The 17,933-nt window shown below is 46.1% G+C and overlaps 1 protein-coding gene across 1 annotated transcript in view; it reads right to left on the bottom strand.

Annotated features, from left to right (window-relative positions):
• Positions 1–17,743, bottom strand: part of LOC146173815 (histone-lysine N-methyltransferase PRDM9-like) — a 36,838-nt gene extending 19,095 nt beyond the window's left edge. Inside the window, exons 1-6 of the mRNA XM_084585278.1 lie at positions 17,647–17,743; positions 17,218–17,292; positions 8,588–8,701; positions 6,502–6,603; positions 5,883–5,959; positions 1,298–1,486 (exon numbers count right to left, since the gene is read on the bottom strand). Of these exons, the coding sequence (XP_084441404.1) occupies positions 1,298–1,486; positions 5,883–5,959; positions 6,502–6,603; positions 8,588–8,701; positions 17,218–17,292; positions 17,647–17,701 (612 nt within the window). The 5' untranslated portion in view covers positions 17,702–17,743. The remainder of the gene's footprint in view (positions 1–1,297; positions 1,487–5,882; positions 5,960–6,501; positions 6,604–8,587; positions 8,702–17,217; positions 17,293–17,646) is intronic.
• Between the last annotated feature and the right edge of the window lie 190 nt (positions 17,744–17,933).

Consider the following 17,933-nt stretch of genomic DNA (forward strand, 5'->3'; position numbering starts at 1 on the left):
CTTTTCCAAAGGTTTAGTGGTTTGTGATGCAAACGATTTTTTTTTTATTGAGGTCGTTCAATTCACTAATTGCCAGATGAAGGAATGAAAACTGTATTAAGTTCGCTGGCTCAAAAGTAGGATTCACTTTATGATCGTGGTCGCGGCGAGGAAAGATTTGAGTGGCCGGTTCTATTTTCTCGATACTGTAATTTGAAGGGTTATAGTAAAGCTTGTGGAAAAAAACAAGACGATGAATTTTTCTCCTAGTTGCTCTAAGCTCAAGGCCTAACTCGCGCGTGATTACAGAAATGCAGGAGTACGAGGAATAGTTGCGTGCAATTGACTGGTTGATTGATTGATTGTTTGAAATTTTATTCAGGAACAGTCTATAGCCTTGGGATGGCCCGCCTTGTTCGGCAGACCTGTGGCCTGCGCCAGAGTGTGGGCCCTGCAAACCAGCCCTCGTAGCTGATCGGAGTCATCGCTGTGCAGAATTATCTCCCATTGCTCCAGATTGGGATTGACAAGTTTCTCGATAGAGGGGTTGAATCGGCATGTCCGCACCATGTCAAAGGCCGTATCTGTTTCTCCACACTGTGGGCGCTAATTGTAGAGTGAACGGCATCATTGCGGCTAGTGTCTGAAGACAATAATTAACGTACTCTGAATATATGTCATTAGAAGTCAAAAAATGTGTCTTAGGCAATAAAGCTTTCAATTGGCTGGAGAAAAGTGACGTCACTAAAATGGAAATTCCATGTCACCGCTTCTGACTACCAGCAGAGAAACATCTAAACCCCCCAGGTGACCCGAAGTCCGGCTGTATGCAGGCGGACGTGTGTCCACAAACACAGTGCGAAATGGCCCAAAACGGCTTCTAACGCCAGGACATTACTCTGTGATTTTTTTTTCTTTTTTGCTGGTACGCATCTAACTGTTGTTGTAAAGAGCAGAGAACGAATATATTCTAACAGCTGCATTGGTGGTTCGAAAATTGTCTTCAATTCCAGACGGCTGGTACGCATCTAACTGCTATAATAAAGAACAGATGCACATAATAAAGCGTTAGAAACGTGCCAAACGGGCGAAAAATGCTTCTGCCACGAGAGATTTTTTTTCCAGTTCTGTAGCACGTTCCTGGAATTCTGTAGTCTTTGTCTGCGATACTGTCTTCAAGCAACTGCACAAAATTCTATTTTCGTATACAAAATTTCACTATCATTATCACTGCAGATTTAAGGGCAAAGACCGACAAAGTCTGCTATGTCAACAAGTATTTTCCGTCGTTTTTTCTGCTAGGTTGTGTCAGACGCACCTGCCAGGTGTAGCCGTTTCCACCTCCGGTGTCCTGCACCTTGACGCCCTCATAGGGGCCGAAGTAGATTCTCTTGGGGAGTGGCTTAAGAGTGTACACCCCGTACTGGGCCCCTTTGATGCCAGATCGGCGGATGGACAGACCATGCGGGATCGTCTTGTTGGCGCGCAGCGGGTCCCCAGCGTCAACCTGCGAGCGGTGTGGCAGGTTCAGGATGAGTTTCGTACAGCAGTGGCAATGTATACTGAATACTCGTCTCATGTACTGGAACTGGAGATTCACGCTCGAATGCTGCAGCGTGTAAGAATGTCAGTCAACAAGCGGGATGAAAAGCACACCTTATCAGTAGCGATGGCAACTATGAACCAAGTCTTCACGCTGAAAATGAAACAGGCGCTAAATGGACTGAAGAAGAATTGCTGTAGTTCACAGCTCCAACTCGAAGGCGCTTACTGAAGTTACACACCACTGTTAAGAGGTAACTTTGGACAGGTGGAAATTAGATGTAGGCGCTAAGAGACAAGGCAAGCAATCTCACCGCACATTCGAGAGTATAGCTAGAAGTTCTACTGATGTATTCAGTAGTCGAAGTAATCAGGACAATAATGAGAGGGTAAGTAAGGGGGCAGTGATCCCCTTCATGGATCACTGCCTTGTCGTGGCGGAGGGGCTTGCGAAACTCGATGAAGTCGTGAGCTCTGCTGTGTAGGGCCACCCAAGATAGACAGGTCACGGCAGAGAGTTCTGACAAAATGTGATTCACTGGAGAAGGTAATGGCAACCCACTCCAGTATTTCCTGCCAAGAAAACCCTATGGCCAGTCGACCGGAAAGCGTGGCGTGACATGGTCCATAGGGTCATGAAGAGTCGGACACGACTGAACGACTAAACTGGACTGAAGTAATACAGTAGAGCAGTCAGGAAGAATCAGATGGCGAGAGTCATGTAACTGGAGATCTGCTAAATAAAATGGGGAGATAGTGATAAAAAAAAAGCCGCCCTGTATGAAGCAGCGTGAGCCCATGACGTCACGGAAAAGTGGTAGCGCTGGTGACAGCATCGCCTTTAGTTGCATGAGCAATGTTGGGGTCATCCGCTTTGGGTGTACCGCGCATCTACCCCTATCACAAGTGCAGAACTCAAATCTCTCTCTCTCTCTCTCTCTCTCTCTCTCTCTTGAAAGTGGTCCTATACGTGAAGCTGATGAGATACGGGTACTCGATTTCTACATCCACGAACACAGGCGGCCAGACACCATATTGGCCGAACTCTGTAAGCTGGGAGATGGCCCGCCGGGTTTCCAAAAAAACAATGTGGAGGATTAGGAAGTAAACACGACCTGAGGCTGGCAAATGCCTTCGTGACCAGTCGAATTCTCTATTCGACTCCTTATCTCCACCTACGGAAACAAGAGGAGGATGCCCTTGAGGTCATCCTTCGCAAAGTTGTTAAGTGTGCCCTACATCTCCCCATCACTACTTTAAACAGCTGTCTTATGGCCCTTTGGATTGTGGATATACTTTCCGGGAACTCCGGGAGGCCCACCTTACAAACCAATACAGACGCTTGTCGCACCTTCTTGCTCGACTAGCCACCCTTCTAAAAGAAGGTAGGTCTCGCATCCCGGAACTATGGAGACGCGCCTTCTTTGTTCGACCTCTTCCAGCCAACGAGTCACACAAAGATCATAATGGTCGGCGCCTAGCACGAGCGGAAGCCCTAGCTCGACATTATGGCAACAGAACAGGTGTATACTACGTGAACACTTCCAGCCCTCCCCACGGGGGATGGTATACGGCCGCGGTAGTTCACAACAGCAATACAGTTAACGGCCTCACCTTTAGAGCCCACTGTGCAACACAAGCAGAAGAGGTCGCGAATGCACTCGTGATCTCACATTCCGATTCAAAATACATAATCACCGACTCTCGAGAGGCATATCGGAACGTCAAACAAGAATGGACTCCCTTTCTAGCTTATCGAATCTACCTGAATTGCATACGGGATATAGACCCCGCAATCCGTTACCTGATATGGGCCCCTGCTCACGAGGGTTTGGCTCTTTCCTCCATCCCCAACCCAACCCTGGAGGAGCTGGGAAGCGACCCTGGTAAGCTGGCACGATTTACAGGCCCAACAAGCCTTATTCGGGCGTGCCCTGGCGGCAGCCATTGCCATTGGGGTTCCGAACTTGGGACCCCCACCTAGTGCTTGTAAGGACTAATGCCTTACAGCATGATTCAAGCATAGCTCCTGTCCCTTGTACAAAGCCCGGTATACTTAGGGGCATGGGCATAGTCAGTTTATTTTCTTTTTACTTTTGGTCTGCTTCACCATAGTATATGGGTTATATGTCCCTTGTGCAGCCTAAAAAATATTTTCGCCACCCTATGTTTCAAACGGCAGTCGTGATATTCGAACAAGCTGTGACGCGGTCTACTAAGCCGCGAAGCCATATAAAGGAAATGACATCCATTGGCCTGTCTCTGTGACTTACGGGCGAAGGTGTAATTGTGTCACTGGCTCGCTGCGCGCTTTCTATCTTTCGTTTTTGTGCACTCATACAACCACAAAAAAAAAATGCTTTTATTTTCTTGTCCTAGTCCATGTACAGTGACTGTTCTGCGTGCTGTGCGGAATTCGTGCAATCGTGTAACCGTTCTTTTCACCGCTTTTGAACAAGACGTCGCTTGCTTGTCCTTTGCCCCCATCCTCCATCTTGTAAATGCTCGACAAACAAAATGCTAGAAAAATATCCACCAAGGTGATGCCATGAATGCACGCTTATTCCAGCTAAGAGGAGGGCGAATTTCGCTTGCGGAGGCCACATAACCAGACAGGAAAAAACTCTTCGGAGACTGAAGATAAACGGATCATGACACAGTATTCTTCTGATGGCTGTAACTCCTGTATTAATAAGTCTTCGGAAAGAATGTTTAGGCGCGGTTCAGGTGTCCACAGAGCAAGTGTGATAGATACTGCGCCTTTCCCAACCAACCAACCAACCAACCAACCAACCGCTCGTTGAGCAATCGATGCTTGAAAGCGACCAGATTACGACATATTTTTGTACTTATAGGTTTTTCAGTGGCCCTTCAGCACGTGCTATATTTCGTACATGAGTGTATTCATAAGTCGCATGGAGGGAGTCCGCGGTCAGATCCAATTAACCCGCATTTAAGTCCGAACACCTCTTCATGCAGAAAATAAAAACTTATCTGCTACCAGTTACCCCCAGTGTGGTTCCACAGAACCACTGCGGGCGATATTGCCGAAGATGCCGTAGCTGACTTGGGAAGTAGACCGAACTTTCCTTCTCTATTTTCACCTGAGAAAACTTAAACAAATGAATCTTTCAGCGTCGATTATGGAAAGTGAATAAACGTCGCAAGGACGCTAATGTCATTTCCGCGACTATCGTAGTTTTATCCTTGAGTGCCGTGACGCCGCGTTATTTCCCTGGTACTCACAATGTTTTCATAAAACAATTAAGTACCGCACTAGAAGTTACTCTGCCCTAAGCAGTATGAGCATGAATCTCAGGTTTAACGTCCTAAAGCGACATATTCTATGGAAGATAAAAAATTAGTAGAATACGATCAAACAGAATACGGCGCACGCACTTGAATATAACTTTAAATTTAAGAGTTCAAGTAACTAGCTTATTATAGTGAACGCAGTTCTACTAAAGGTTCGAGGATAATATCTGTATATATACTTGTGCAGCTCACTAAAGCCATGATATTATAAAATGAGAACGTCGAGAACCTTCACAAATGCACTACACACGTTTGGAACGAGAAGACGGCTCTTTCAATTACCTGTTTGATCAAGCAAAATACAACGAGAGGTAGGTTGTCAGCGCACTCGGCGAATGTATAAACACTGTGAAATCACCTTTTATCTTATTCAATGGGACTGTAAAACTTACCTTTACAGTAACCTTTCACATTCTCTAGTGTCAAGACACTTAGAAGGAACAAAATACACACATAAGATGCGTCGTCTTATGAAAAATCTGTTTCGTGTTATCCTTTGCGTCGATCGCTTCATCGACAAATGCGCAGAATGAATCCAGAGAAAAACCAAACCTCATCAGCCATGCAGGCATTGCAGAACGACTATATCGATGAGCCATAGATGACAGCGGAAGATATCTGCAGAGGCTGCACAGCAAACATACTTTTCCATATGCAAACTAACAAAATCCTCTTATGGATGGTGTTTGGCAAGGAGACACGATCTCTTCACAGCTATTTATCGCTATCTTCCAGGCAGTATTCAGAGACCTGGACAGGGAACATACAGTCAGCGATATACGTGAGTACATGAATACCCGAGTAATCGAGATTCTTTAAAGCATGCCTTGCTAGGTAAATAAGGAGGCGAATTTCAAAAGAGCGAGGAATAATGACCAAGAGAGGTATTGTCTAACAGTAGATCTAAACGACAATGTCCAAAAAATTAATGTTCATCACCCATAGAAGGAACAGCAGGTACTGGAGGCGGTATGGGCATATGGCTGCTTAGGACAGCTAGTAACCGCAGATGCGCAGCGCTTCCAATCAGGCATGTTTGCACTTACCTCCGTATCCTTGACATAGGTTAACGGGCCATGCACGGGACAGTCTCCGGGGTAGTCGATCTCGCAGTCGTCACAAACTGCAAACGGAGTATTCGCGTCGAGCTTTTGAAAAGTCCCTGAGCGTGCAGACACTTTGCATAAAATTCGAGCTGACTCAATGAAGCAAAGACGATCTGCAAGAGGTCAGTATCCAAGCTCAGTCAGGTAATCACACTGCAGACATCCAATCTTCACAGAGCTCCTTCTGTGCATCAGGCATTAAAAGTGCTTTGGACTCCTGGTGGCCGCTTTGTAGGGAAAGCGATACAAATAATAAAGTCCACCACTCCAGACTGTTTACAACGACACAGTGGACTAGCCGTCCTGCAATTATGATATCAAAAAACAACAAAAATTTGTAACAATGGCCTATGTCTTACTGCGCTGAAGGACTGCCCGCAACAAACAAAATCAGTTTTTGATTTTTTTGGCTTCTTCTTGGTAGGTTGAAAAATCTTTAAAACGGACATCTTTTCTAACGGAGCAATACTGTGCGGGGATCATGTTGAGGCATTTACATCAAGTGCACATTTCCTGTATTGTGTTGGAAATTATAATCCGGTACTTGTAGACAGCTCACACAGGTATTCATCGTCGGTGTCCTCTTCGCGTTCCATGTAGTTCACCTCTTTTCTTTGGCGCCTGGGGTAGCGGGACCCGCTGGAAGACGTCCCAGACGAAGCTGCATTTGATCGCAAGAAATTGGGGTAAGCATAGTTTGCGGCACAGAAGAGCATCGAGCATCAATAACGGAGTGATTGGTTTTCTGCCTAATGCAGTTAGTATCTGGCCGTTGAAGCGATTCGTAGTGCCTTTTTTTTTTTTTTTTGCTTCAATATCTTATATTTCCCCTCCCAACAAAAACAAAAAACCATTTCACCAGTATTTAGGCGGAAACTGCGCTTATAGAACTGTGCGCTTGTATCGCCAATAAAGCTGTACCAAAGTAAGGCTGTTGCAACATATATCTTTATCACTATACTGCCTATTAAATTTCAGTGTTGGTCTGCAAAGCCATACATCCCAAAGTTCATGCATGGCAAAATTACTTTTGAAATAGAATTAAATTATTTTACTAATTACCTTGCTGCAAATCGAAGAATTGTAATTATATTACAACACTAATTACTGCTCCTAAATGTAATGAAATTACATTACAGTGACATTTACTGAGTAATTAAATCACTTTCTTCGTTTCACTTATGCATAAACTAATTAAATCTAGTAAACAAAACAGCTTTCCAGATGCAACGCACACTTTCGTCTCTTTGCCATGATCCTGTGCCAGACAACTATTTCCCCCTTTTTTCCTACAGCACGCCAATAAAAATTAAGACAATGACAACAAAACAACAAAAAACATGCATGGTCGAGACCCCGTGAAATAAGCGGCGAACCCTGCGTGTCTCTGGCCCGGAGATGTCTCCGCCGTTTGAAAGCCCCGAAGAAGCTATAGGTTATTTAAATTGCATCCGTGGTCCCAAGAATGGACCTCGCCATCTTGCGCTCAGTAATGCTCACGCCATAGACTCATCTGTTTGTCTCCCTTAACCGCCACTTCTCTCACCCAGTGGTGACGAGTGTAGCCAGGCATGTGTGCCCTAACAGGCGCCACAGGGAGTGCCTCTGCGCTCTCCCAAGTAGTTTCGAACTCCGGCACGCTTTGCACTATCCGTCTCTTCGGTAGCCCCTTGGCGTCTTACATCCTGCTGCTTGGAGAATGGTTGCAACTACCCGTCGGATAGCTGCACTATTTTGCCCGGCTACGGAGGGTGCAGGAGGTCTCAAACGCACAGTTCTGCTCAATTTTGTCTCTTTTTTTTTGCCGATTCGTTACGCTAGCCTAGACTAGCTGCACGTAGTTCCCGCTTTCGCGGCACTCTATAGTGTTGTATATTGTAATAGCAGTGCCGAACTTTAGTACAAGCAGTGTCCTGTAAAAGTTATTTCAAAAGGAAACTATGACTTTTTCTGCGAATTTATTGCCAAAAAGTGATTTATGAGAATAATAAATTACCTCACCGAAAACGTAATTCATAACTTTACAAATTGCTGAAATGTAATTAAACTGCAGTAATTTCATTAGTGCCAAGTCCACAGAGTTTTACACCTCTAGAATGATAGCTCTATTCAGTGCAAAAGGTGAAAACTTATTCCGTCCGTCACAATGACTTTCAAGGTCAGCAATAAGTTAATTTACTGGTGTGATATGCTATGGTGGCACATGACCACATGGCTATCTTACCACTCTACTAATCACTGGTCATCATTCTCTCATCATCTCTTCTGGTCATCGCTAGATGAAAATCATATATCGTTGGCAGACTATATAGAATAGGATCGGGCAAAAGCAAATGCGGATCAAAATAATTACTGTCATATAATTGCCATTCAAATTGAAAACTCCATGCTTCAAAGTCATGTCACACATCCTTGACAGGTCTCGAGGAGTAGAATCCAAAATGAACGCTGAACATCGCAAAAACCATTGATAACCGAGCTAAAACTCTTCTTAGTTCAACCACAATTAAATCGCTGCCAATCTTTTTCATCACTGTTCCCTTAATTTCCAAAGCAGCCCGCATTAAATTGTTGGGATTGCTCCCGGTTGGTTTAGAGCCAGCTATTTGTTTTTCTGGGTCATTGCTTTCTGGCCGCCCACTTACAAGAGGGCTGGCCGGACGAACCCTGGCCGCAGTCTTCTCCGTCCTCCGCGTAGTTGACTTTATTCACGGCACGCTTCGGGTAGCGCTTGTCGTAATCCTTGATTGTACCATTTCCTAAGAGCGAAGAAGCCGGAACTTCAGGTGTTACGGCATGCCAGGGGGGCGTAATGATCACGATTTTTTAAACAGTGTAAATTCATGAGCGTTTCCTGCTATAACATTAATGTACGCATGAGGAAAAGCTGCACAAGTAAGGCTTCAGTCCCTTTCGTGTTCACTACAAAGTAGGAATTGTCTTGCTTTACCCACAACCAAAAGTGTTCAGTCCGAAAAATGGAAAGGCAAGAAGAGCCACAAGACGTTAACGCAATAAATGTAAGGGAAAAGAAAGACAAAGCTACGATGAAGAACCCATTAACCACCAGTTATTTAATCAAATGTCAGTCCATGAACCTTGGTTAAAAGATGGCTGCCGGTTAAGAGACGCACATTGTTCTTGGAAATTTTCAGGAACACTCGGAGTTCAAATAAGTGGACTCAGTGGAAATATGAACCCTATAGTCATTCAAACTTGCAAGGACTGGAAAACCAACTCACCTGGCTCAACGTCGCAGTCACCCTCGGAGGGTCCTCTTTTCTCTGCCTTTGCGTGGCGCCCATTGATAGGAGGCGGCGCCCATGACTGACACTGTCGAGCAGCGGCCTTCTTTTTCTGGCCTGAGCTAGAGCTCTTAGCCAAACCTGCCTAATAATAATAATAATAACGATAATAGATATACATCGCAGTAAACAACGCCAAGGAATACAAGAAGCGGAAGACAAAAATCCCGCTCGGTGTTTAACCGGAGTACCCGGGCTCGAACCCAGCCGCCATAGCCGGGTTTCGCTTCTAGTCCTGATCATGCTACTTCTTTCCCCTTCAATTATTGCATACTGACTTCCAAAAAAAAAAAAAAAGATGCTGCACCAGCGCCTAACAAAGTCCCGACTTGCCCGTGTCACTATGGCTAGACAACTATGTACTTGGGCACACCAAAATAGAAGGTGCCTGCAGATGACGTCAGCAGACGGTTCTCGCCTTTTGGACGCCGTTCACTTCTTTTCACGTGACAGCAGTCGTGACGAGTGGCTACGTAAAGAATACGTAGTTTTCTCATATTCGCTGCGTACATTATTCAAGTTGTTTTCCTTTCTTTCGATGAAAGAAAGGGAGGGTGGAGTCGTTCCCATGGTTCCCTTCGAGTTATCCTTCTCTGAAAGTCGGGAGCCGTACTCCAATTACAAGGCCCGAATGGACGCGAGGGAGACTTGCGGTTTGGAGTGTTCCTTTCTCTTCACCTTTGTGTGCCCTTTATGCCTCCACAAACGGGAAGGGGGCGCCAGACATTTTACAAGCGCATTAACTCGCGCATTAATTGCTGAGGATAAGCTCGCACTGAGCTCCTTCGCCGAAGCAATGGGAGAGGATAGGGAAGGAAGTTAACCGCGAGAATCCAATGACGCCGCAGACTGCATTCTCCGCCACCAGTCTCGAACACTTGAACGCCGTCTCGAACACCGAATCTACCTGCCATGTAAGGAAGGGAGGTTTGTCTCCTACCATTTTCTTACAGTAAAATGTTTTCACCACCACAACCCGCCCCTAACAACCCTGCTAACGAGAAGAAAAAGAAAAGGAATAAAAGCTACACTGAGGAAAAGCACCTATGACGTAGTTCAACGTTATCATTACTGTTACGTGACCGGAAGCAAGCGACGTCCAAAAGGCGAATCACTCAGCGGACAGAGGCGGCCAAGAACAGCGCAGTGTTGCCCTAATCAGTTGTGAGTAGTCACAATTACAATCGGTTGAAATTATGCGTGAATTGGGATGTCAGCGCAAAGGTTTTAATTCTCACTTGAACAACCACACAGGTCACATCTCCACGTTTGTTGAATTAGAACATGACCATGGGCCTATTGTTTAGGGTCATTTCAGGCCACAGCAGTATTTCAGGCCAAATTATTTTCAGTTTGCATACGGCAAGAAAAACAGGCGGCTGGCGGAAACGTGCCACCGCTCTAATTGCAGGAGTTGACCCACCATAAATTAAAAACAGAGCAACAAATAATAGAGCCTGTCTGCAGAAAACAATTGTACCTGCGTGTCCTTGATTCGCTTTCCTTGGCTTCTGGTCTCCGTTTCTGAAACAAATCGGCAGAACAGATGAGCCAAATTAAAATACGAATGCACGATTTCCTTCTTATTAGCTAACAAAAAGAATCGAGGGCAGAGAAAATGGAAGGAATGCGTTTAAAATGGATAGAGACCAGATTTTTGTTAATATGTTTTGCTTTGGAAGTACGCGTGAGGCATTAGTAACACAGATCACCGCGTTATATTTGCCTATGTTCAGTAAATTGTTCATAAATAAATTTCTGCTAAGCAACTGTAGTTTGTAGTTTCCCAACGATGGTTCCAATGTCGCCAGTATGCGATGAGTCACACAAAAACTGTTGCATAATAGATATTACCCAGTCGCTGTCATTCCGGGTTGCGCGAGAACTGAAACTACAAAGCAACAAATAGATTGCAGCTTTTTTTGACGTCACAATCGCTTGTGATCGGCAGAGCCTTCGGTAATTTCAAATCGAAACTACATAATCAAAAAGACAATAGCAGTACATCCTGGATATATAGAGCTACTGCTCCATATCGAACTCTCAGAATATTCCCATGAAAACCCCACGTGGTACTTGTCTTTACAGAACTCCGTTTCAGCGGTACATTCGATATATCGAACTGCGTGCCGTGCCCTTGCAAGGGGTGCTTCACCTAAATGGGCGCACTGTCAGATTGCGCGAGGTGCCGGGTCGGCAGCGCAGCCTTGGCCGCCTATACTGACGATATTAACTTTGCAGACCTCTGGACGACGCGGAACTCAGAAACGGGCGCCAAAGAGCTTAATGCTGAAATGATGCCATTCGAGACGTTTTTTTAAGCGAAAATTTTGTTCTTTTACTGCTAGCACTTCGAGCCTTTGGCGTGCAGTGGCGCCTCCATACATGACATTTCACGTGACCGTGTGACGTCACGCCGGACCGAGAGACGGGGCCCCACATGGAGGAAGGAAAGCTTAGGAGAGGCCCTGACGTCATTTTTCTGAAGCCGGCGCGTCTCTCCTCCTCCTTTACCCTTTCTCCGCGACGCTCACGTACCTAGGGCCCTTAGCAACGCTGTTGCTAGCGGCCCGAGTTTTCACAGCAACGCGTCGCCGTTGCTAATGGCCCGACTTGGCTAACCCTAAATTTTGACGTCACTTCAGCCACACTCTCTTCAATGCATTGGGAATGGCAAGGGCCTCTCCTAAGTTGTTTCCTTCCTCCATGGGGCCCCAGCTCGCGCCATCGGATGGTGGCGGTGAATCCTTACAGGAGCCACAGCGGTGACGTCACACGATTTTCACGTGGCCATGTGACGTCACGAAAGACCGAGAGACGCCATCGGATGGTGGCGGCGAGTCGATACACGGCTAGGGTGTCTAACACGGCGCTGTGTCTCAGCCGAGAGAGGGTGCTCGCTGTTTGTGACGTCACGCTAGGAGAATAAATGGGGCTGTGGCTCGGCCCCTTGCAGTAGTCGGTGCGCAGCCATACGGTATGTCGGATTATGCGTATAAGGCGTATAAGGTCCATTTAAATGGGCAAACAAGAAGTGAATTAAGCTACTAGAAGCAACCAACAGCAGCATCCGTGTTTTCGCGTTACTCCCATGTAGTGCAGTGCTCTATTTTTTTTCTTTTTTTATCATTGGTGAACTAGCTGTAATTACGCAAACTACATCAAAATATGAGGCTTTTCTCTGTGAGTGTGTGAATTCTCGGTTACTGCAAATGTTACTCTGCAGTTCGGTGTGGGCGCTCGCATAATTCGTGAATTATTCCACTTGAGCTCTGAAGCGTGCCTTTCGTAATTGTTTCACAGGAATTGAAAGGCGGAGTATCTATCACACTTGTTTCTGTGGACACCTTAATCGTGCTGTAAGCGAAGGAAGGAAGGTGGGATATGAAAGTGGAGTTGGTTACGAGGGACAACGGCGACGACAACACGAAACCCAGGAACGGACGCCAAAGCGTTGCGTTCTGAAATATTAAGCAAAGGTTTACTAAATCTAAGCAGAGGAAGCGGCGGCAGGTTTCACTCGACCCGCCTCTCTCCGTTTTTGTGTGGCATCCTCTCGGCGAGCTACATATCCACTGGATGATCGGATTTGGCATGTTGTCTTCGCAACCTCTGAGACACAGACAGTTCACGAGACTACCAATAGGCTCTACTGCCGTTAAACTGTCGAGAGCTGTTGTGATCCGTTGTGTTTGCTATTGTTGCTCATGTTGACACGACTGACTATCGAACAAATACAACATTTAATGAGATTCAGCTCGATTACATGACTGATTCCAACAATAGCGTTAGTTTCTTGGTTACACAACTTTTATTTCCTTCGGAAATGGGCGTCCTCTTCTCCGCCCCCCCCCCCCCCCCCCCCCCACGCGTGCCGGTGAAGATGGGTAGTCGTGCGCCCGCGGATTAGAGGCTGCATGGTGGGTAGCCGTTGCATTATTGCGGCCTCTTCCGCCAGATGGACGGTGCGGTGCTGGATCGCAGTGTCCGCGCTTCGCACCAGGGTATCACAGGCTTCTCTACTTGTTCTATTTTGTCTTATCCCTGGAAATTGTGGGCAATCCAAAATTATGTGGTCGAGGGTCCCTCTTGCCACACAGTGCCTGCACTGATCATTGTCCCTAAGGTCTGGCTCGTGAAACGCCCAGACGGGGTTCGTGAAGGTATTAGTTTGTAGCCGCCTCCACGTGACAGCTTCTCTATTATTTAGGTTACCATCTGGCGGGTGGTACCAGTGTACGTCCCATATTATAATGGTCGATGATTTCCCCGTAATTTTGCAGACGCTCGTCGTATGCCCAGTGTTCGCGGGGCACGGCGGTCACACGGAAGTAAAGAGCTAGGGCTAGCTCGTGAGCCGCCTATAGTTACCAGCGACAGCAGCGTGAGCGGGTGTCCAAATTAAGAATTTTCCTATTTAGCGTTCTTTGGGTGAGGATTTTGGCTGCCACCGGCGATAGCCTCCCTTTCCAAAATTTTGGATGGTAGTATTGCTGTCGCTAATTATGAACTTGGTTTCCGTTCCTACGCAAGCTATAGCGCTATCGCAACTTCCTCCGCAGTCTCTACGTCGCGGCCTCTGATGACTGCCGCGGATCGCGGCTCCCCTCGGCCTTCGACTACCGAGGCACCGACGCACCTGTTCTGCCACTTGCCGCATGAAAATAGACTACTTCCTTCGCTCCCATTTTCTTGAACAGTTGCTCTGGAGCTACGGCTCGTTTGGCCCTTCTTTCTACAATAAATTCTGGATACATGTTTCTAGGGAAAGGGGAACTACCAAGGCGTCCCTGCTTTCTAATTGTGACTTTTTTTCGTAATTCCTCTGTCTGGGTTGAGTTCTACTTTTGCAAGGATCGCCCTGCCCGTCTCGGTAGTGCTTAGTCTCTCTTAACTGGGAGACTCGCAATGCCTCGGACCTCCCCGCTATGGCCGTGATATTGGATGACCATCCCCAGAATCCTAATTTGATCTACTTTTGGCACCAGTTTGCCCTCTACCTGAATATGAAGCTCCCCGCTATTCTTGCAGTGGAGGTACTTTGTTATATACGAACAGCTCCGATTTTCGCGGAGAGCGCGAAAGTCCGCTTTCAGCCGCGTAATCGACAATGATATCGGTCGCTGCCTGCAGGCTTCCTCCGTACTCGCATCGTTCCCTGGTTAATCCAGAGGTTGATATCGTCCGCATAGATGCTAATATTTAACCCCTTGATTTGGTTAAGTTTATCCGGGCGGCCTAAAACCCTCATTGCGTCAACAACTCCCCCCCCCCCCCCTTTCCTACGGCTCTCTTTTATCTTCCCTTGGAGAAAACGGTTTGTTGGCCCCTCCGGGGTGGTGCAGTGGCAAGATGCCCGACTACTGCGCCGGAGTACCCGGGTTCGAACCCAACCACTTCGGCTGCATTTCGATGGAGGCGAAACGAAGTGGCGTCCGTGTGCTGTGCGATGTCAGCGCACGTTAAAGATCCCCAGGTGGTCGAAATTACTCAGTAGCCCTCCACTACGGTTCCCCTCTTTCTCTCTTTCCACTTTCACTGCCACCTTCCTCCTCCCTTCCCTTACGACGCGGTTCAGGTGTCCACAGAGTGTCACAGATACTGCGCCTTTCCCTTCCTGCGAACCAATTATATATGCACTCCTTTGGGACTCTCCTCGGAGAAGAAGCGAAACTGCTGGAGCTTGTTCAACTTTCTTAATAGGCAGTGGTTTCGGCGGTTGAGTGACGTCATAACTGCTGTGGCGTTATCAAAGAAGAATGCAATCAGCTGCCTGGCCTTTGCCACTTAGGGAAGCATTTGCCCGAGCCCATGCGCGAGCGCGCTAGCACGGGCCAAGGCGGCTCTTCGTCTTTATTTTTAACTGCCACGCGGCTTCTCCTCGGTTCAGGGTTAAACACGCGCACACGGTGAATTGGCTACGAGGGGAGTAGGAAAAACTTTTGCTTTTAAACAGAGCACGCTGAACGTACCTTCACATCCCACTAAGCTAAAGCTCAGCGACTGCGTGTGAGCGCACAAATACATGTGGCAGGGATAAACCGGTGTCGCGGTTCTAGCACCTTGACTGGAGCGAACGTACGGAGCGTCGGAGTTTGCGCTGCTCGTGCGTCGCCGTTTCGGAGTTGGGGCTCCCATCAAAGCTGCAGTGACAGAGTTTTAGGAAAAAAATATCGGAGGTCATAAGAAATGCACTGGTATCTGCAGGCGCAATAGCTCAGCTAAGGCTTCATTCACCACAAGAACACCGGTGCACATAACATTGGCTTCACCGCAGAACAGCTGTCACGATAATGGCAATTTCAAGCGGACACAACATTAGCATCTTCACGCGGTTCTAGCGTCACAGCCTTTTTCTTATTATATATCGAATGCCCGCTGAACGGGAATTCGATAAACGGGAACAACGCTGCAACACTTTTGCATGGAAACTTCGATGGGACATTTTAGGAGTTCGATGGAAGCAGTAATTCGATATATTCGAGAACGAGTCTTTAAAAGAAGAGCACAAAGCTTCTCATGGGCGCGTATTGTTGCGCTCAATACCACTAGCGCGGAATTCGCACGAGTGTTTCCAGCAGTATCTATTATCCCTTTTGTCATTAATGTAGGCGTGGCGTAAGACAGGTCTATATTGCATAAGCGTGTGCACCGACATTATCCGGATTAGGCTTCCAGCACAGCGACTTATACTGACGCAAAAGAAACCGTGCGCAAATTAGTCCCCATAATTTTTTTTTTTTTTAGTGTATTCGTTCATCGCTGGAACAGATTTTATTCTTTTTTTTTTTTTTTGAAACTTCGCCACTCATATAAAAGAGTGCATTCAGTCCAGTGAATGAGCTAAGGCACTCGTATTGTCATTTATATATTATTTATTTATTGCATTATCATTGCTGTGGCTGAACTGATAGATCACCATACGCGTATGCATTGGACCGACCGTGAATTAATTCGGACGTACTCTACTGATGTGCGGTTATCTTTACTTTTATATTTAATCCACTGCAGGAGCTGAAAAGCTGTCTCGCTCGGGTGCTCTTCCCATGCAGTTAAGAACGCGAGTTGAATACTTAGGTGAATTTTGATCGATTATCCGTGCACTGTACAATATTGGGATAATCGCATGTCGCGTTCTAAATTATTTGGATCACTTCGCTTAATTATATGCAGCGTCTCTCACATAGCCATTTCAACTGTCATCTGAAACTGTGAGACGTTACGTCCTACATAATAAATTTATCATGCTATTTGCATATTCAAAGAAGCGCCTTCGGGCGTTGGAAAACGTAAGAGTCAATTTCGGGCGCCGCTTCAGGTGTCCCCATTTGACGCATGCTAAAGCATTTAAATAAATAGGGTGTAATTATTATAATTATTAATTAATTGAGATTTACATGCTAAATGCATGTTAACTCTAGATTAAGCGCGCCATTCACTACGAGCTGGTTTAATTCTGTTTCCCTTTTTGAATAGTTTTTCCAGGCCGTACGTCTAAACGCCACATTTACGATTTACGAGGAACTCAGGGGTAAACCTGAAACAAGACCACGGCATGGCGACGCGCTGCCCAAGTTTTTTTTTTTTTTTTTTTTTTTTCCCGTCACGTGTAACGGCTTTATTGGTGACGTTGCTGATGCTATTGCTGGGTCAAAAATATCCTGTCCATGAGCACAAGAGCGAGTCGTGGAACGGGAAGGTGGCCTTAATGCAATTGTTTTATGATTTTCATATGTTATGCAAACTTCTACAAACAGTTGTTTCTCAACGTTTTAGAACCTACAATCGCTCTTCTCAATTGAATTGTTCTTCTCATGTGCTCAATAATCAACCGACGTGGATGTTCAAGCCCTCTTGAGGTGGGCCTGCATGATCATGTCGACGCGCATATATATTGTCGTCCGCTACAGAACAAATGAACGAAAATACCTATCACAGCACTTGATGCTAGAGACAGCTTGAATACTTACGGGAGTCACACTTTTTCGGAGGTTTAGTTGGGACTGGTCTCGGTTTCATGAATTCAGGAAGGGGTGGCTTCAGTTCTGCAAACATAACAAATATATATAACGATTAACAGTCGATCGCATCTGTCGTTGACACATCATTTATCCGTTGTTTTTTTTTCTCTAACAGTCAAAGATGAGTGCCTTCGTTACGACCATGATCGAGTCACTGTTTCTAGCCACAAATAAGAGACCTATTCCTTTGGTTAAAATTTTAAATTAAAGAACCACATTACACATGTCATATATATTTTTTAATCTGCACATTTGTTGCTTTTGAAAACAGAATCAATCTAGTAGCCTTTATGTAATAATCCGTCGGAAAATGCGAGAACTGTACTGCGTTTTCAGATAAGCAAATGGGAGCAACGGTAGTGAAGCGCATTCGCTTACCCAAGTTCACCATCAGGTCGTAATTCTCTTTGATGTTGGCATACCGCGTCTTCATGTATTCCGAAAGCTCCTTCCATTCTTCTTCCGTGAAATAGCGACGAATTGCTGCAAAACAGTCTTCTTTTGCCATTGTAACACAGGGAAGTTTCAGCGCAGATCCCTAAGCTCCGTGCGTTAACTGCGCTCGAAAAAGTTGTCGTCTGCTCGCGCTCTTGGCGAGTCATACAATCACAATACAGTTTAGGTAAGAATAAGCGGTTCAGTTGGCTATCAGGCTAATAAATAGT

Source organism: Amblyomma maculatum, chromosome 11 (assembly GCF_055883805.1).
Source record: "Amblyomma maculatum isolate TAMU_Amacu chromosome 11, ASM5588380v1, whole genome shotgun sequence".
Taxonomy (NCBI): domain Eukaryota; kingdom Metazoa; phylum Arthropoda; class Arachnida; order Ixodida; family Ixodidae; genus Amblyomma; species Amblyomma maculatum.